The 21502-nt window shown below is 44.1% G+C and overlaps 1 protein-coding gene across 1 annotated transcript; it reads right to left on the reverse strand.

Moving 5' to 3' along the window:
- Positions 1 to 1218: 1218 nt before the first annotated feature.
- Positions 1219 to 20732, reverse strand: LOC142803500 (uncharacterized). Its single transcript, XM_075888621.1, has 3 exons — positions 20567 to 20732; positions 17247 to 17384; positions 1219 to 1414 (listed from the first exon to the last, which is right to left on the reverse strand). The coding sequence occupies exons 1-3, from the start codon at positions 20663 to 20665 to the stop codon at positions 1253 to 1255; spliced, it is 399 nt and encodes a 132-aa protein (XP_075744736.1). The 5' UTR covers positions 20666 to 20732; the 3' UTR covers positions 1219 to 1252.
- Between the last annotated feature and the right edge of the window lie 770 nt (positions 20733 to 21502).

A 21502-nucleotide genomic window follows, 5' to 3' on the forward strand; every position in this document is an offset into this window, starting at 1 on the left:
GTCGTCATGCTCCGCGCCCGTGGTCTAGTGGCTAAGGTACTCAGCTGCTGACCCGCAAGTCGCGGGATCGAATTTCGGCTGAGGTGACTGCATTTTAGATGGAGGTGAAACTGCTGTAGGCTCGTGTGCTCAGATTTCGGTGCAGGTTAAAGAAAACCAGGTGGTGAAAATTTTGGGAGCCCTCCGCTACGGCGTGTTTCATATCCATATGGCAGTTTTGGGACGTTAAACACCACATAGCATTCAATCAATCGCCTACTCGTCATGATTCACTTCACGAAGATGTGTGGACTTTTTCTACGTTATTTACCATAAATATGCATCTTATGGAGGCAAGAAAAGCACTCACATCTAGGGAGTGATGGAAATGAACGGATATGAAGCAATTCAATGCCTCAATAGAGCGCAGCATTGTGGTTTTTTATTTGTAATTCAGATTCACTAGCGGCATTTGTCACATTCTAAAAAACAGAAATTTCTGGTAGTCACGTATTGGGAAGCTCAAACAGCAATATACTAGTGTCACACAAGCGTTGGGAAGGCCATCGAACGGATGGGCTATTGACTCAACTCTGAAGCTCCAGCTGCCACACGAGCAATTTACTAGGCCATGGAGTCATTGGTCTAACGAGTCAGTGGAGATCTCCACAGCTCCGTTGAAACCTATTGAATACGACTTCCCACAAATTCGTGTTTCAACCATAACGTCATTATTACTAATCACCGTAGCTTAGTTGCCATTGATTGTACAGTCTTCTTTTAGTGTATCGCGGGGCAGAGTGAGCCAGTGCCACTGTTTTTGAGTGCTCAATGATAATTCAGTAAATCGAAATAGTTTGATAATTTGATTGGTTAAATATGACCTAATGTATGTTTGAGTGATGTAGTAGAGGATTTTATATTTTCACTACTTCGGGCTACATCTACAACGGTCTACGCGCGACGAAGTAATAGGAGCTCACCAGTGCACAGGCGCGACAGCAAAGTGACAGTACAGGCAGTGATGTTGGACTCAGTAGAAAAGTGGAAGCTCAACGTAGTTGCTACAGTCGTCATTTCAACATTGTAATCAACCGCTCTGTCATCTGGGTCAGCCGTCGAGTTTTATATCAGCTTCAGCAACAACGATTGTCTTCATGCATATTGATATTCAAAAAAGCCAGAAATTAGAAAGTCGCATTGACGAAAGAAATGTAATAACAAAATGACGTCGTTGAAATCAAATTGCGGTGCCCGACGTAGAAAAGCGGGCTTAGCCACACTTGCGGTTGCCTTTAAAGTCCTGGCAGATCCATTTGATGAGGTCGAAGGGGGTACCACCGCATCTCCTCCTGACATCTGCCAGGTGAACGTTGTAAAACAACAACGCGCTCCGGTGGTGCAGCGAGCCATACACTCGACGGGCCGCGTTGTACTGCATGAAAGCAAGGATACATCGTTCAGAAAAGTGCGTGAACAATGCGAAATGTGCAAGCACTGGGAACTTTCACTACATTTCGGTGGGACAATCTTCTGTTGTTTCATTAGTTGTGGTGGTCAGGAAACAGCCCTACACCTACGCTCTGAAACCATGCGTCATCAGGCCAGCCGTGTTGCAAAATATATCATACGCTGGTACGCGCGACAGATACGTGCGACAAAAATCGAGCGTTAGGTTTGGGAAACCTAGGAACACGCTTGTATCTTAATCTACGACCGAGTGGCCAATAGCAACAAGCTGGAAGAAAATGTGATTGCCATCATGGGGGTTGCCACACCCGGGAACGTGTGCGTGCGCGCACGAAGAAATCACTGAGTGCTCGTGCATTGCATTCGGTTAATGCAAGACATTCAGAAATACATTGAAACGCTCTGTGGCATCAAATACATTACTTTTTCATATATAGTGCAGGCACCGCGCCACTATCTACACAGGGCTGCCACTGTCAATACCAGCAACACTGAGAAGTCATTGCCGAAGTCGTAGTGCAATTTACAGTTCAGTTTTGCAGCGATAACTTCAGTGACGATAGTGAGGAACAGTCGAGTGGACTTTCATGCATATTGGGTTTATATGCCCTCTAAAACTAGGCACGTGAGCCATTCACAACGGATTTGATTGATATGTCGGGTTTAACGTCCCAAAACCACCATATGATTATGAGAGACGCCGTAGTGGAGGGCTCCGGAAATTTCGACCACCTGGGGTTCTTTAACGTGCACCCAAATCTGAGCACACGGGCCTACAACATTTCCGCCTCCATCGAAAATGCAGCCGCCGCAGCCGGGATTCGAACCCGCGACCTGCGGGTCAGCAGTTGAGTACCTTAGCCACTAGACCACCGCGGCGGGGCCATTCACAACGGATGCTCATCACTTAGCTAGTACTCAAAGAAATCGCAATACTCTTCTGAAAACAACGTATTGTGCCAGCCATATGCCTTCCTTTTTTCTTTTCTTTTATTCGCCATCAGTACAGAAGAAGGTCCTGGAGTTAGAAAACTCTCAGGGGGACTTCCTATTAGTCCTTTGTCAATATCATAATATTGCATGTAGTGGCAAAAAGGAGCTAAAGAGTAAAAAAAAAATATGTGAGAAAGTAATAAGCAGGGCATACAAGAAAAAAGAAGAATTCAAAGAACCAACAAAGTGTAAATCTGTACAGCAAGCGTAATTAAATAGAAAATAATAAAAAATGAATAAAGATGGCACAAATTGCAATTAACGTAACTTATATAAGCATAAGTGTTTGTCAAAGAACATGGTTTACAATTGATACATAAATACCAAAACATGCTGGCAACTAACTTCAACGAAATCTTAAATTTCAAGGAACAACAAACCAGAAATTGGAGAAAAACGTTCAACACAATTTTATGATACACAATATGCGAGTGGTATTGTAATGAAGGAAACGCTTTACGCATATAGTCTTAATGAATCAATAGGGAGCGATGTCAGTACGTGTGTTCATGTGCTTTTTGAATAATAATTTTGTGAGGCATGCTTTATTATCTAATGGCAATATATTCCAGTGTTGAATGGCAGTGAAAAGAGCTGTGTATTTCCCATAATTAGTGTTTATTTAGGGAAGCAAAATGTTGCTGTTAGATGAAAATTTAGTGTTTTTATTATTTGTTAGATCAGATGCTTGAATAATATCGATAGCAATTTGATAGTCAAGTGTGCGATATATAGGCAAAACCAATTTGAGCTGAACCAAGTATCGTAGTGGTAGTATGCTTCATGAAGTGTATTTAGTTTCGAATGGGACACATAGCTAGAAAAACTTATTATCCGCAAGGCCTGATTTTGTGAATGTTGTAGTTGTGTTAAAAGCGTGGTATATGTGTTTCTCCAGACAGAAACACGGTATTGAAGGTGGCTATGTATGAATGCGTAATAAAGTAAAGTTCTGATATGCAGTGCGGAAAACGAGCGTGTTAAAATTAGTGCTCTCATACCAAAAGCTATTTTTTTAGATCGTTTCAGCATGCAGGGTAAACTTAAGATGGCAATCAAGCTTTACCCCAAGAAAGATGACTTCGTTTGCAGGTGAAAGAACATGATCATCAAGGATGAGCAGGGGTGCAGATGGAATGACACATTTATTTGTATGTAAAAGCATGAATCGGGTAGATTCATGCATTGACACGAAGTTTGTTTTTTATGCACGAAGCAGATAAGTTGCTTAGGTCACAGTTGAGTCGGGTTATTATTGTATTCATGCAATCGCTAGTAAGTAAATATAGTGGCGTTATCGGCATATAAAATTAATGAGGTGCTAGTTAGGCAGTTGAGAAGATCGTTAATGTATACGAGAAATAGTATGGGACCTAGAAGTGCGCCTTGTGGTACACCCAATATGACGGGTTTAACGTGTGATGGTGAACCTTCAAAATTTACAATGTGCGTTCTGTTAGTTAAATAGCTTCGTATGAGTGAAAGTGCTGAGCCACGAATGTCCGCATATTCTAGCTTATGAGATAGGATACTAAGCCGACAGAGAGGATACTAAGCCGACGAATACTAAGCCAACATTGTGGCCGTTCTGAAGAGCATGCAGTATTGTGTCAGTGAATGATAAAATAGCTCTTTCAGTGAAATAGTTTCTGCGAAACCCATGTTGTTCAGCTGATAATAGCTGAAATTTTGTGGTAAGACAAGGTCATAAGACAAGGATGGCAAAGACAAGGAAGTAGAAGAAACCACTTCCTTGTCTTTAACTCGAAATCATTTAGAGGCCCTTTAGAAGAGACCGACGACTATTGCAGAACATACGATGTTACATAGATCTGGCTTGAGACAACGCAATGAAAAAAAAAAATGTCGAAGTCATGCGAAACCGCAAACGTGAAGGCGATATCAATATCCAGCTTTGAAACACACTCTTAACGTTATACTCGTCATTAGACAGTTTTAACATTCTCCTAAATGTTCATCGAGGGGCTAACCGTTACACACCAATTTTACTCAGAGTTGATATACTGACTCGAGAGACCGCGAAGACGCTACCCACAAAAGTTCTGGCCTCTTAGAACGTTATCGTTCTTTCAATCTCGTTCCTTTGACGTTGCGCCAAAATATACGTTGTGTGATACTCGCAGTATTCGTCGTATAAATCCTAAAGATGTATTTGCACCATTAAAAACGTGCTGATACTGTATTGTTCTTTATAAATAATTTTACGAAAGATGTCAATGGCTATTTTGGGGATTTTATGTGTGCCGAACTGACCGTTTTAAGGCTGGTTTACTAGATGGCGCCACGAAGTCGACATCAGCACTAAAAGCGAGATTGACGGCTGTGGCTAATCACACCGCTTTGAGTGCCACTTATTTAGACTTCGTATGGCAGCCCACTTTGTTCAAGAAAAAAAAATTTGAGGGCATATCTCAAAGACAATGACGCAAGTGCTGAAAGTTTTTTAGCAACTAGGTGGAACCAAAGTAATTTTATTTTATGTATTGCAAGGTACCGTACGTACAGGCTGAATGGGGCATTGAGTAAGGGGGGCAATACACAAAATATATGTTCGTGTGCCTATCAAAATTTAAAAAATATACAAAAAGAAAAAAACAACTGCAAAGTAATAAGTTAAATAGAAATAATAAATGGTGGGTTTCTTGCACACAACAAAGGAAGCGACTACGACACAGAATCTTCGCATACTGCATAAGCATTGCCTTGACAATATTAAAACGACTTCATGGTATTACTAACGTTCACAAAACCACGTGTGCTGTACAACATTAGTTTCGATTGAAGCTTTCGGGTGACGCCTCACTGACATTCAGCGCTACACGCCGCAGTCGTCATTTTGATTTTTTGGTACTATGCCCTAAAAAGCTATGCAAATGAGTTAAAAAAGAATGTGTGTACGGGTGCCTCGTCACTGAGAGTCGAAACACCGTGGGACGCTGGTCTTCGCTCTTCGCTTCGAGCTGGGAATCCGTCGAGCGACCTTTGCAGCGGGCTGAGAAACTCGATTCGTCACGCATTATCGGTAGGGCGTGCCGGCTTAAAACCATGCATTAGAAGTTGGAAGTTTTACCTGTTGTCAATGGGGTCGACTGCACGGACAAAGTTTCGTTTCCTCAAAGCTTCACGCGTACAAAACGCAGTGAATATTCCCTGACACAGCGCCAGCAGCATGTAGCTGGCTTTTGCTGGTAGAGAAAAACGGATCACTACTGCCAAATATAGCGTGAGTTTCACGATTGGGCAACGTTCGTTTCGTTCGACTATGGCGGAAATCAAAGGGTTATATTTCAATGCATGGCCGCGTTGGGGAGCTTTTCCTCTAACGTCAGTATATTCAATAACTTTACTACGCCCCTTTCATTCTGCCATATATATTTCGTGAGTAGTTTGTGCATTTCCATCAGTGCGACTACATTGCGATGCCGTATCAACTACCTCAAACTGAAGCTTTGCTAGACAATATAAACTATATGATTATACCAGTCACTACGCACAAGTTGAAGGTATACATCTGGTGAGGGACCTTCACTAAGCTATGGCAGCGTTCGAGCTTCACAATAGCAGCGTCCGAGTTTAAAAATGTAGGCTTGTTTGAACTCTGGCGCTGCCATTTTCCCCGTACAAGGTTAATCGCAAGACGGCGTTGTCCACTGTGATCATGTCTATGGTGCCGCAACGCGTGAGACCACTGTTTGAAAACGTCAGCGAACACATACGTCCTTGTAGAAACGTGATCACCAAGTATTATAAGAAGAATTTGCAAGTTACCCTAAAAGAAAGCGCGTAAGCGTGCGCATGACTCAGCGAATCATATAGGTCGTCCACGGGTGCTATGCATGATGGAGAGAGCTTCTCGGGCGCCCGAGTTTTATAATGGCTTGCATTACAGTGTTCATGACATAAACGCAGTGTGCAGCGCGTGGTAGCAACGTTGATGAAAACAGCTACAAGAACTCGCGCGGCGTCAGAAATACATGCGGAGCATTTGCGGCAGTTATCAAACAAACACCGCACGCAAACACGTTAGGGCCGCCACCCGACTCCAAGCCAAGAGTGCAGCAAGGTCCACGTGCTAGTCACGCTATCTTTTTGTCTACTCAATCTCGTGCTACCAGCAGGCGTGCTCGTAGGCATTTGTTATCTTTCGAGCAGGTTATTTCGTTCCACCATGAAGCATGATAATTTCCACTCTCAATGGCAGCAAGGGCACACACGCGGCAATCTTTTGCATCTCGTTTCACATCCATCAAGTATTGCAGATAAATATAAGGACATGTTGTCACCAGGAGCGCTCGCATCATGGCGCACATAAAGCCATTTTATCTTGGGGAAGTGCTGTCATCCACACTCTAGGGCAGAATTTCCCGAAAAAGGAGTAACGGAGACCAATAGGCGTGCACGATGAACGGATAGACCGTTGAGGAGCAACCACAGACGGAAGCATGCCGCGTGCAAACCACTCAGTCTCCAAACACGTTCCAAAGGGATGAACCAGCCGGGATATGTGGGCAGTGTGAAAAGCATTGCCAAGGTTACTAGCCGTCCTCCTCCTCTCCTGGCTCAGTCTTTTCCCGTGTTTTGCTGGCGACGGATGGCGTTGCGTCATGCTCAGAGTGCTCGACCACAGTGGCTTAGATTCGACGATCTAAGAATTACGACGTGTTGCTTGTGAGGACGCTTGGATGAGCGTGGGCTGCTGTTTTTACGTTTCGCCGCCCCCATGAAGCCTGGAGCAAGTCTCGACACGTCACCTCGCCGCGCTGTATATATCTGGATTCAAGAGGGTCAGGTCCAATACACGCGACAAAAAACAGTTGAAAAGGCCAATATGAGTCCGAGAAGACAGCGGGCTTAGAGGATACATTACTTCAGTTCGACTCAGGGCAGAAATCAGCGCTGGATTTTTTCGCAAAAAGGTGGTCATTCTTTATTCTACTCTACTTGTCATGTGGGCGATACGGATCGCGCTTGCCGGCAACGGGCTCCGTCGTGTTGTATATCGCACGCACGAAACGCACCGCGAAAGTAAGCTTGTGCTTTGCGACCACATAGGCATTGGCCGCCATTGCGATCGGCCTCTCGAACGCTCTCTCGTCGAGTGCTCACCTGTTTTCGCTGCCGCGATGAGCTCCAGGCTCACGATATCGAGCTGAGACCTCGTCGCTGTGTTTGGAGTCATCAAAAAAACGTCGCGGGTTCTCGTAACGAGCTTGGTAGTAGTATGTCGCGCGCTGTAAGTGCACCGGCACGGGCTTGCTGGGCTTTCGCGAGCGTCGGAACTCGGTGAAAATCGGTCGCCATTACAGTTGGCTTTTCCGTCAGTCGGTCACAAGCAGCTCGGCACCGTCAGTTGGCCGCGGCGGCGGACTCGCGTTTGCGCGCTGCACTCGCTCGAGTTTGTGAAAAAGGGCCGCATTACCGTCGATTTCTTCGGCGCTAGCTCCAAATCAGCTGGGCGCTGTTCGTGGCGGCGGCCAAGCGTACGCTCGTTCTCTTCTTCGAAGTTCCCTGACGGCAGACTTTCTGCGTGCAGCGCCGCGTTTAGTCTCGTGTTCGCTTGCTCTAGCTGAACGAGGTCGTTCGCTTAGGACTCGCCGAATTGGCGGCATGGTGGTTTGCGGAGTTGAGGCTGCGGCCGCCGCTCCCACACTGCTGCGCCTCGGGGATCGAAATGAGTCTTTGACATTGTGTGGCACCAAGCTGAAATTATTAGCATGTAATATCTCACGTATGTTTTTTATTTCACCTTGCACGTATTCCTCATATGCATTCGTATTCATCTTCTGTCACCTGTGACTCACTATTTTACATACTTATTGTGCAGCCGTGGGCACACACCATGCTGAAGGCTGTGTGCGCTGGCGTCTGCGATGCCCGTCATCCATCTCTTTCGTCGGCGCAGCTTCAGAAGGACTCTGTGAGATATGAAGGTCAAGTTATTTGTGTGTCATATTTTACACGCATGTTTTTATATTGCACGTACTTGTCATATCCGTGCATCTTTATCTTCTGACACGTGTGTCTAACTATTTTTACAATCTTATTGTGCGTACAGCCGTAGGAACACAACAGGCCGAAAGCTGCGTGCGCTGTAGCGTCTGAAATGCCTGTCATCTATCGCTTCCGTCGGAGGAGCTCCACAAGGAGGGAACGATATGTGACAATGAGACTGTACTTGTACACTTCACGATGAGTTCACTTCTAAAAAAACTGAGAAACTTCATGTGTATGTAGAAAAATAAAAGATTTTGATGTCTCACCTTTGTCTTTCGTTGTTGCCGTGTCTGCGAACGCAGTTACACATAGGTGGCTAACCACTTTTTCGCGTGTTTTTTTCTGTGCTATTTGTTGCTCACTGCGCAGAAAAACTGGCGAAAAAGGGTTAGGCCTGGTGTAAAATAAAGAAAAAAACAATGCTTGAATTTGGGATGAAAAGGTCATCCTATTTGAGTATTAGGCCTCGCGAAAATAAACAAACGACGACGTTTGCACTAGGGATAAAAAGTTCATCCAATTGGAGTATTTGAGTGGACCAACCATTCGTCCGGTGAGTTGCAACTGTGAGGACTAATGGTTTCCCGGTTAGGTGTAAATGAGAGGATTAACAGTTGCCCTATAGGGCGAAAATGTGAGGACTAAATGTTAGTCCTTTGAGGTAATTGTGGGACTGGCGGTTGCTCACTAAGGTGTAAGTGTAAGGACTAAATGTTAGTTCCTTAAGCTCGTCTGTGGGCACTAACAGTTAGGCCCGGTGCCGTTAGTCCTCAAACAGAATAATGGTTGTGGCAGCCCCATTAGTCCCCAAGAGGACAAACCATACACCCTTTTAACACCGTTTTGCCTTGAGTACATTGTACACGGGACCGCGTTCGACGTCCTCTGTCTCTCCTCGCCCCCCTTCGAGTCCTCCCGGTCTACCAATCTACGACTTTTTCGGCACGATGATTGCTCTCCTTCGCGGTTTCCATTGAATACGCGTGGATCTTGTGCTTTGCTTGTGTTTTTCGTTTTTTCTCGCGCCACTTTTCGCCGACGCTCTGCGTAACGAACATAGCACGCGCTTTGTTTGCTGGGCTTTGTGTGGGCGCTAAGTCATGCTGTGGCACCTATGACTGCAAAAACCACAGTGAAAATGGTTACGCATTTTTATGATACCTCAAGGTAAACACGATAGCTTGCGCAAGCAGCAGTGGCTGCACAACATCGGCCGAAAAAACTTCGTCCCGACAAAGAACAGTGTACTTTCGAGGTAAGGCGCCTTCCTTATTGCTCGTAACAAAGAATCACCGAATGTTGCATTTGAAATATTGTTTCGGCCTGCTCATCAACATATGTGTTTCTTAGGGGTAAAGCTCCTTACGCCAAGGGTCGTATGTCCCGTGTCGTCGTAGCCGTCGTCGGTTGCATTGCATTGGATGTCAATAAAAACGGTGCCACAGAATATACACGGAGTGAATGATGATAGTGGGACGAAGCTCCCGTCCGTCCGTTCATGCTTCCGTGCGTCCGTGTGTGCATTCATCCATCTGACCATGCGTCCGACTATCTGTCCGCCTGGCCGTACGTCGATCCGCATGCTTTGCCCCACTCGTCATCATTCAACTCGTGGATATGCTGTGATTTTTTTGTCAGCTATTCCTGCGCTGCTTCAAGGTGGAGTTGTCATCCATACGCGGAATTGCTTTGTTAGAAAAAAGGTAGAAAGTTGAATTGTTTAGTGTTTTTATACAAAGTTTTTTCGAGGAAAGTTGTCTTAAAAGTACCTTGTTGCGTTCATTCAGCCACCTCTAGGAATACCCGCTGTAAACATGGTCAGTCCTTGGCACCCACATTTGCATGAACTAGTATTTACGAATACACTTATATTGTCAGAACAGGTGAATAATGCGACTCACTGCCTCATAAGATTTTTGTGGCTGACAATTTTTCTAGGTCCCAAGAATGTTATCTACTTGTTGATTCGAGTGTTGAAATGTGTTAGAAATTTTGTTGCTGTTTCACAGACCTCTGCTAGCACATGGATAAAAATTTTTTTGTTGTTGTTGTTGTCACGAACCTCTTGATGTTTCTTACGGCCCTCCTTTCTGGAGCAATATGCTGGTCTGCAGTGTGTTTAAATAGATAAATAAAATAAATAAAAATATTTAACTCATACTTCTTCACCTTGCACGCACCTCGGCAATTGTCGAAAATGCACAACTGTAGTCTGCTTTCGCTGCGAACAAATACATGGGTGACACAGCTTCTCGATCGCATTTTCTGTGACTGTTAGGATTCGTTTACGAGAACGTTTGTTGGAGAAATCAAATGTATGAATAAATAGAGATGCCACTAAGGAGCACTCGTTTCGATAAGGGCACCTACTTTAATTTTTTGAAAGAAAATTAACACACAAAAATTATGAAAGAGATGCTGTTCATCAAAAGCAGGAAAGATATATAGGCGCAACGCAAAAAACAAAGCTATAGCACGGCGATAGCTAGTGAGCCATTTTCTAGGAGACAGTGGCCATAATCGCTTTTGTCACGCCTGCATTAGCCTGTCTTCCATTCCCCAATACGAAACTACATTATCTTTTATACAAGTGTCACCTGGGTACTTCTGACCAGAAACAGTCAGTCCGGATAGGATTTCTTGGTCGCAATCGACGCCCAGATTATTATGACATTCCTGGTGCAGAGTTTCTCCTCTCACAAGTAACCCAATCACTAGTTTCTTTGACAAAAACGTGAAAAGACAATTCTTATTATTCATGTCTTATGTTTCTGTTATTGCTGTAGATGAGTCATTGTTGCCGACACCTAATCGTACTGATATTGCTCAAAGGCCTCCTTCTGTTTGGAGACCACTGCGCAAAGCTACTTTCATGTCGAGATGATGAACACATGACTAAACAATCGACCATCCACGAAGTCATTGTAGTATGTGACGCTGTAAATACCTGTGTCGTATACTGGCGCACAAGCGAAAATAAAAAAATTGCGAACACAAACGGACGTACCACAAGCGGAACTACATCAGACGCAAAAATACTGCATGATATGATCTATATAAAATTCCCCACTTATACGACGTTTGAAAGAAGGTAATCTTTTAATCAACAGTTTCTTCCGTGTTCTTCATTTGATTATCATTATTTAAAAAATTTGAGCACTACTATGGCGCAGAAGTGTCCGCAAATAAACCGCTTCATTGAAATCAGTGGCGCGCCCGTGGGAGTGTCGGTGAAAAATGTCGTCGCGCTGCGTGTACGGCAAGCGGGCGAGGGGAATCGAGGAGGAAACGCGTGCGTGGAGGAGAGTGTTGTTACTTTCCCAAGGTCAAGGGGTTTTAGGCGCACAACACGGCTGTGAGAGGATACGTCATGAGCGCGGTCAAATTGAATTAGATACATTGTAGCAATGTATCTAACTCTCACTTTGTGTGCGAGTGCACAGTATCCGCGATATGGCCGATATGTGAATCATGCCGCTCGCTGGTGTTGCGGCGTGAACACTGCTCCTATTCAAGAGCAAACATGGTGGTGCGCATCCTATCTTTGCCTCAGCCGTATGCCAAACTTATTGGCGTGTAAACCCGGGCACAAACTGATTCATTCTGACAAGGCCCAGTTGGACTCTACAAACGCGTGAACCACGGGCTCGCACGACTCTTCCTGGAGCCTTTCATTGTCCTGGTCTGACTGTCAAGCGTTTCATGCTGAGAACGCTATGCAGCAGCTTCTTTGCATATAAAATAATTTGGTCAGCTTGCATGACCAGTGCAAGGCTGGCGCCATACAGTAGCTACTGATCACGTATCTTCCTTCAGCTTTTCACGTGAATCGTGTACTCAGTTCCTCAGTGTTCTTTGAAGTGAGGACCTCATCTACGCTGTACTAATTTTGATGATGCCAGTTAGCTTTGGCTTAACGCACATGGCATTGAACAGTCTTGTTTCATTGGAAAGGTTTAATTTAAAACGCCAAAACTTCAGGTGTAATTGGCAATGTGATGAATATTATGAAGCTATCGAAATAGTTATCACAATATAAACGTCTAAATAGCGTTGTTCTACTTAGCGTACTCATGACGTTATGATATACTTTAGCTTTATTTACGACGACTTAGCCATTTCGTCAATCACCAGGACATAGTTACTATGCTAATTAGCATGTTTCAGTTAGCGCTCCTAGCCAACATTGCAATAATAAAGTCGATTGCAAAGCTCCGTGTTTTCGCAAGCGGTGCAGAATGGCACGAATGGCGGTCGTGAGAACTAGCGGCGCTGCAGTCAGATTTCGCGCTACTCTCGGCGCATCGTCTGCTACGGTGGCGTACGCGGCGATCCGCCACCCTGTGCTGCGCGCGGTGGCCTTTTTTTGTTGTTGTTGTGCTGCTATCAAACTTAACCACAATTTGTGCTTCCAGTCAAAATTTGCGCTATGCATTTCTGGGCTGTTAATGTGAATAACCAAAAAGTCGCCCACATAGATTGGTCCGGATGCGTTGCCCATTGCGAGTTGGCTGAGAATCGATGTCCTTCCTAAAACTAAGTGGTCAGCATTGCGTTTCACCTCAAATTACGTCAGATTCTAAGTGATTGAGCATTTCAACGTAATTTTTATGAAGACTTCTACTTTTTTAACAAGATACGTCTTCTCTAGACGAAAGACGCGCCGAAACGTCTTCAGAATCCTGAAACTAGTTCACTAACTGGAATACAAAAATGGTCTAGAAAGCAGTACTGTATTTTTCCAGTAGTTACAAAAAACATGCTCTCGAAAAAACACTGCCCATTCTTTACACTGTTCACCAGACAAGTCTTCACGCCGCTATTCGTTGAGAGCAAAGTGTGAAATGTTACAGCAACGTCACTCTCTTTCTCGAATTTTCCGCCTTTTCAGAACGCCCCTGATTGCTTTTCTTGCAAAAAAAAAAGCACATTCTGATCCACATATGAAACTTGGCTACTCTGGTTATTACGTTCTCATCATCAGTTGTGCAACCCAACGATGCACTCATAAACGCTTAAATTTTTCAAGCATAATCCTAAAGAGCTTATCAACTACGTGCTTTTCGTGAAATGCCTCTTGACCGCTTCCTCAATGGCTAATAATGCAAAAATAAAAGGCCGCGCAAAAGAATCTAAGCAGCCTTCTTGAAAACCCCTCATCTGAGTGAAAGAACTCTCGTGTTGTTTAGGCGCGGCTGCCCCGGAAGTACTAGTGACAGATTCTAGCCCCTATTTGCACGTTGTGAATTGTAGAATATTTCTGCAACACATCCACGGATGCTGTACATTCAGTGTGTTTCTGGTCGACTGCGCTGTATCAGGAAAAGTGACACGGAGCTGTGAAACACCCCATTACGTGTTTTAAGGTTGAGAAATGTAACACTGCGATTGAGAAAAATATATACGGCTGGATTATGAAGGAAACGTAACAAAACTAGTTCACTGGTAAATGATTACCACTTGCGTACGATTGTGTTGGTTCGTAAAGAAAATAATCAATGAAGCAAAAATATTCACCACTTTGAAGGCAGCGCGACAGTTGACGATTGGTAGAATGCCACTGTGATGCAACTCTCTGTTGCTCGTCGCGTACCTGTCATCTTGCTGCTCTGTTTCTGGCGGCTCCTCGAAACTGGTGACTGTACAATCGCGGGACACCTTGCGATTTGGGGGGAATTGACGCCTTGGTCATGAAACATTTTCGCTTCGATATATGCGGTGGAATTGCCGGGAACAAGCGCGGAGGTGTACCGGGCGCGAGCGCATGATCTCCGCGTGAGATCAAAACTTGTTGTCCAGAAAAACAAGACGGTAGTGCGTTACCATGTCGTCATTTTCAAAGTGAACGTCGTAGACATTGTCTTTGCCAGTGAGCTGTCCATCTCTGCGACGCAAAAGCACGCTCTCGTCTTTAGAGTAGCGACGGCTTTCTTCAGAGGTCTATCACATTCAACAAAAATTGATTTATACCCCTATCAAGAACGGTATATGACATGTAATTGATTTACTTCATCTTGCCGGATTTACAAACTTGGCTGCAGTAACATGGTCTCAACTTGTTGTGCTCGTTCGCTCACATTTCTAGAGTGTTTTTGTTGGAGGTTACAATTCCTTTCTAGTGTGCGCCTTGATCATGTGCTCAAATTACGTTGTAAGATAAACGACTGTCTATACTTATAATATTTATGAACTCGGTATTATTTGAATAGATTCCCAGAAAAGGCAAACACACCAAAGGGAGAGAGAAAGGTAGGTATGATATTGTATGGAGAACTTTATTGTCAGAAAGTTAGGTAGACTGACGAGACTAAAACGTTCGCGGGTATAACGTGGCAGCAGAAAGCACGAGACCAGTTTTAATGGTGGATTATGAGAGAGGTTTTCGCCATCCGTGGTCGTAGTCAGACTGATGGGGAATGATGATGATGATGATGATGATATTTGAACGCGATAGTGTTAAATAGCTCATTTGGCAAAAATTACATTGTTGGCGTCCTCAGTTGTGAGCGCAAAACATCTACTCATGAATGACAAAAAAAGGAAAACCTGCTAATAAAATAAACAATAAAGAACTTCAATACGAGTACGAATAGAACCGATTCTCACTGCGTGGCAATCAGGTGTTCTATTACAAAGGCACGCCAACGGCCATAAGTGATTCGAACAAAAAACAACAACAAGAATATCAAGTAGCATAAGTTCTCATTGATAGTGTGTAACCAAAAAAAGTGAGCCCTTATACTAACGCTTCTTTCGTTGATGTAGTAGAAGAAATCTCCTTAACGCACGCAATATTAGGTGGTAGAAGTGTACATTTGTGCCAGGTGTCAAAACACGTGAAATGTACAACGAGTGGGTGTTTTGAAGGCCCACTCGTTAAATAGCGTTCAATTATATGTTCACGTGTTGCTTTACGCACACGGAGAGGGTCCTTCGCGGAGTGGCGTTGTTGATTATTGAAAATGGTACTTTCAATACACATTCTACGGTAGTTTGAAAAGCTCGGTATTGCAGCCTCTTTCATGGCATGGTTCAGGCATACAACGAGACCGAAGCTAGGCTAGTAATTAAGAAGATGATGCTCACTGGGCCCGGTTACGCTATGGTGGTCTACTCTTGAAGGCGAATCCAAGGGTCGTCCAAGCTTTATAGTTGCTATGTTAGTAACTGATGTCTAATTGTTTCACACAATATATACATTGTACAGAACGGCGCCCCCTCTGCCATATCAGCTAATCGCTGCCATATGTAAAAATAATATTATTATTGCTATTGTTAATATTAATACCAATAATATTGAAAATATTATTCGAATGAAATGAAAATTTCCACCTACTCCACCATACTCCACGAGCAAAGATAGAGAAGAAAGTTTTTACGATCGTCCGTCTACTAATGCGTCACCGCAGGGCGAAAGATACCGGGGCTACATATATGAGCTTCTTGAGCTGCTTACAGCAGTTTTTGTCTTGGCCCCTTTTACTGTGTAACTCTGTTTACAAAAAAATAAGTAAATAAGCAAACGAAAGAATGTCTTGCGTGAAGCGTAGTCGTTATCGTGGTCGTCGCTGTTGGAGCTCGGCGCAGAGCAAGTCTGCGTATACCTCGCTATTGATCAATCTGCTCGTCGTCGGTACACATCAAACATGAGAAACGCGTTTTCGTACAAGGAACTACGCCTTGTCAAGAACAGTCCGAGAAGTGACGTATGCATACAGCGAGCTATTCGCGGTAACCACTTGCCATCGCCGTCACCGATCACAAAACGCGCGTCCCGGGACGTGGAAGCAAAACTGAAATCCCTAGACGAAGCAAGTTTTCAATATAGCGTCACTCATTTTTCACTAGCCGTCCTCCTCACTCTCTCGCTTACTCCTCCGTTTCTCTGAAATCCGCTGGTGGTGTTATTTATTATTATGCAACAGGTTCAAAACGAGCACGCACGCGCATATGCCCGCAGCGGGATTCTGACCATGACCAAAGACGAAATTGTAGCCAGGACATAAACTGAAGAGGAGGAGTGCTTTAGTCGGTGCCAAGTCGGCGAAGATTGTTTTGCGCTGCTCGTTCAATGCAATATACCAGTTTTTTAATTGTGCTCGGTTGCCATAAAATAACTGAAAATGGTTTCGCTGTTTTCGACTCACCTTGCGCTATTGAAAATGAAGCATGCCATGAATGTAGCTATGAAACATTTCACGCGATCACTTTCATGCAACTCCGTCGACGTAAATCGACGCAGATATGTGAAGCGAGTATATTTGTCAGTTTTTATTTAAATGCCAAGAGTGCCCCGCCGCGGTGGTCTATTGGCTAAAGTACTAGGCTGCTGACCCACAGGTCGCGGGCTCAAACCCCGGCTGCGGCGGCTGCATTTCCGATAGAGGCGGAAATGTTGTAGGCCCTAGTGCTCAGATTTGGGTGCACGTCAGAGAACCCCAGGTAGTCGAAATTTCCGGAGCCCTCCACTACGGCGTCTCTCATAATAATATGGTGGTTTTGGGATGTTAAGCCCCAGATATTATCTATGATTGCTACCCGGCCAAATATTGTATCTTTCATGGACGAGTCTATGCTCAGTAAATAACCTCAGTTCGTATTGCAATAGAACCAAAGGCAATCAGGCTGCTTTCCTTGCGTTAGAAAAAGAGGCTCCTGCTAGGCACAGTTATTTCCAAGAGTTACTACATGCTACCGTGGTAGCATTTCCTTTTCTTGGTGTGTGCAGCCACATGGTGTTATCGTTTATCGTATTCAACAGTAATGCGCGCATTGGTGCGTGCACTGACCTTGTCACGTGGGCTTGTGACGAATTCAGCGAAGGCGACACGTCTCCGTGCGCTATCGTCTGGGATAAATGTGCCGTATATCATATAAGGGCTCTTGATGTACTGTTTTTGGTCGACGAAGCTCCTCGTTCCACATATCTGCAAAATATACCAGTATGTTAGAATGGACCTGTTGGAGTCACATAAACTGCACTCCTGTATTTGGATGCTTATCACTTCCGATTTGTTTATTTCGGCTTTGCCCATTTCTAGACCCCATAATTTCTACTTGAGAATATAGCGAGAAAAAAAAACCCAATAAGAAGCCCTAGGAATCGGTGAATTCGAAAGAACAGTTCTGTTTTCTCTATTTTACATTGCGCTTTTTGACGCTTCGAGGCAGATAAGATCAAGCGACATATATGACCTATCGGATCGAAACCACCGCGCTCGAGTATGGAGAGGAACAAAGCATTGAAACACGGCTGAGCTTAGGTTTAGAAGCTGGTTAGGGAAGTGCAGATGATTGAACGTAATTCTTCGCATAGTCGCATAGAGAAGTCAGGACACCAGAAATACCTACAAATGACAGCAAAAGCGCACTACGGCAAAAAAGAGAGGCACGAAAACTCATCTACGCATTCCCAGGCAAGAGGCCGACCTAGTAAACCGGCACGTGTGGCTGTATACGTGAAACATAAGTCTGAAGGCATCTCATTGCTTTGTTATGCAGAATAACTGAAAGTACTAACCACACTTTGTTCCATCATGAGAGACCGCTAACCGGAAACTTGCTTTATATAAAAACATATGTGTGGGTGTTCGTGTGTGTGTGTTTGTGTGTTTAAGGAGCTAACTTCACATTTCCTGTAACTTGGAAAATCGCAATTTTTTTTTACTCACAATCTCTTTGGGCATCCTTTCCAAGTCTTTCACCAGACGACCACTAATCTCGTTATTCTAGATTCTATTGCCGCCCCCTCTTCCCACTGAAGGAGATTTCTCGCTTCGGCGCAACACATTCGCCTGCCTCCTGAAGGGTTTCACTGTTTAACACTAATCTAAGAAAGCTACAAGGCTGCCGAACCTTTAAGATATTGAGTCAGTTAAGCACTATCACTCATTAACTACTTAAGATGACGGTCACAGGGTGTCCAGCATCTTAAGAATTACACATTGAAATTTGTACCCGTTGTTGCGTGTAAGCTCATACATGTGAATAAATAATTATTATTCATTTTATCTCCAATACAACTGAAACAAAAGTCAAGGAATGACAAATGAGTGACGCCTTACAGGGGCCACGCTACGCGTTACATACTCTGTTACGTGATAACATGGCAGCTAACTGGCAGTAAACGAAATAAGCTAACTTTTTATACATTTGGCATACAGCGCACTAGACAGGCAGATTATACGACACTATTTATTCCACATAGTTGTTGCGCTACTGTTGGCTTTTAATAAATAATTTGGGACGTAAAGAGAAAAAATGCTTGTAAACAGGAAAAGGCAACTAAATAAAATGAAATGTATGAAAAATATTTACAAGCAGTAAAATGGAACGTCGTAAATTTAAAATACGACAGTACTCGGTCACGAGGCATGCGAGTGTGAATGTATACGTTCATGAACAAGTGCATGCTATATGGTGCGACAACGTGCACATCTTACGTGGCTGTCGTCGATTGATTCGAGCCGTGGTTCACGGGAGTTTTTGAAGTCAACATCAATTACTCTGGTGTAATCTCAGATAGCGATCAGAGTAAGGAATAATGACGTTGCCCCGGCCAGGCGCTGGCACGTTTTGTCTTTTAAACCACGGGCTTTCCGGTAGAATGTTTTACTGCCATACAGAATGTCTGGGTGCAATGCCGGCTTGAGCCACGATGTTTATTTTAACACGGAAGTGTTTTATACCGGTGATCCACCACAACAGCGCTTTCACACATCCGTGACGTTTATGAAGCTCTAAAATAAATCTCAACACGATAGCAGAGAAAAAAGACGAGAAGGGAAGGATCTGTCTCGGGGCGTCGAACGAGTGACCTTTCAGTTCACAGCGCGCGGCACTACCCACTAGGAGATTAAACATATGTTCTCATATAGGTTAACGGCTATATATATATATATATATATATATATATATATATATATATATATATATATATATATATATATCATGTGGCGGTTCACAAGAGCTTCGTACTTTCAGCACGTTTTTGTCATAATTAGCCAGATGGCCCCAAGGCTTCGCGTTGCACACCCTCCCAAGGTCGTCGCGTCTTGCGTTTCCAGTACCGCCTCCACGGAGAGTGGTCTTCACTACGCGCGCGCTCATCAGACTCGTGATTAGGGAGAGTATGAAGGTCACTTCGCTCACTGCCGAAGCCGTGTTTACAAAAGGAGCATGGCGCTCGCACACGAAGTACGCATTGTGACGTTTGCTTGCGCTTGTTCAGTGTATACTTGTGCGTTTGTTTCGTGAGTCTTTCTGTTGGTATAGAACGCACTAAGTGTCGAGCTGTGGCAGTTGCCAGTCCGCGCACGTCATGTGGAGGCTTATTTCGTACGTGCTTTCTGATTGAGGGGCGCGCTGCGATTTTCGAGCTGGTTTTCGTTTTCTCGTGACTACCATTTGTCGGAGTAGCAGCCATTCCTTCGCCACTTCGGTGAAACAATCCTCAAAAACGTTAAGCCTCCGCGACGACAACACATTTCACTTTCGTGTTACACCGATTCCTTAAAATGTTTATCAGCCACAATTATTTCGCTTCCATTTAGTTTTTTCCTTCATTGACAGCACCATTAAAGTTGGCGTAAGCTTCTTAAGCGCCTAAACATTTAGACCTATCTCGTCATAAAATTCACTGCGTTCTTGTTGCTCAATTCATATTGCCTGTGCATTACCTGGGGCTTATATGAGTACACCACACCATCGTCTTATGCGAGTATACACCACGCGACTGGTGGAAAAAGTATCATGAAGTATGCGCCAGGAATGTCACGTTATTCATGTCGACATCCACACCGGGTCCCCGTAAACCTGTTTGTCGGCCAATATTGTGATACATAAAGTTAGTAAGACGACCACTAGTTCATGTAGACGTAGACGGACGGATGAACAGACAGACAGACAGACAGACAGACAGACAGACAGACAGACAGACAGAAAGACAGACGGACGGACGGACGGACGGACGGACGGACGAAGGGAGGGAGGGAGGGACGAACGGACGGACGGACGGACGGACAGATGAAAACGAGTGTCAAATGGTTCGCTATTCAATGCTTTGAATTTGAAACTCAAAAAAATATAATTTGGTATAAAACCAACTCACCACATCCCTGGCTGTGATGCCGAATTCTAAGCATTTGGTGTAAGCGCTCTCGCGGAGGCTTGCGGCGTCCTTTTCGAGGATGTACATCATTGTTCCCATCTCGAACGACAGACCTCTTAATTTTTCGCCATTAGCGTACGTCGCATTCGCACGCACCAGTGGCCAGTGGCTCTGCTGCAAGAGCATGCACACAAGAACACATGATTTCGCTTTGGAGATGGTGCATATGGATGTATTTGATATAATGTGAGATTACTAGTACTAATACACAAAGAACATGCAGCTCTGCGGGATGTCTTTGTGAATAGTGTCGGGTGTTACTGATTCTGAACCTACCGCTTCTGAACCTACCAACCACAGTTCAAACATCAATCTTATGATTACCAGTAGTGACAAGAGGGAGTTAGTGGCCGTTATCTGAAGGAAACTGTATTCAATTGGGGTGCAAGAAACATAAATAAAAATACTTCATTTTTACGGGAGCGCTGAATGAGGTGCTGAAGTGCAGAAGTTAGCGAATAGCGAATCGGCTTTAATTGCCTAGGAAGTAGTACTTCTACGATGAATGTCTCGATTATGTCTTTCACATCACTGAGTTCTAATTTATGTAACCAACCCTTACCCTAATACTCTATGCGTTGAGGTACGATTGATATGAAAATGAGAATATTTCGTTTAGTCAACGAGACAAAATGAACGCCATCAGTGCCTTTGTGAAAAACCTACTTGATGAAAAAAGAAAACTTGTTGCCTTTGAAAATGTGTTCCAATAAATAGTGTCGTTACACTTCTCCTATGAAATTAATGACCTTGCTTATTCAGAGCATGTAAACCGATTTGTCTGCTTTAAAGAGGTCCTGCAAGACTTCGTGAGCGTGGTCAAAAAATGCTGCACATCGATAATCCAGGCTCTCGAGAACACGCCAGCCAAGTATA

Source organism: Rhipicephalus microplus, chromosome 3, assembly GCF_043290135.1.
Source record: "Rhipicephalus microplus isolate Deutch F79 chromosome 3, USDA_Rmic, whole genome shotgun sequence".
In the NCBI taxonomy this organism is placed as follows: domain Eukaryota; kingdom Metazoa; phylum Arthropoda; class Arachnida; order Ixodida; family Ixodidae; genus Rhipicephalus; species Rhipicephalus microplus.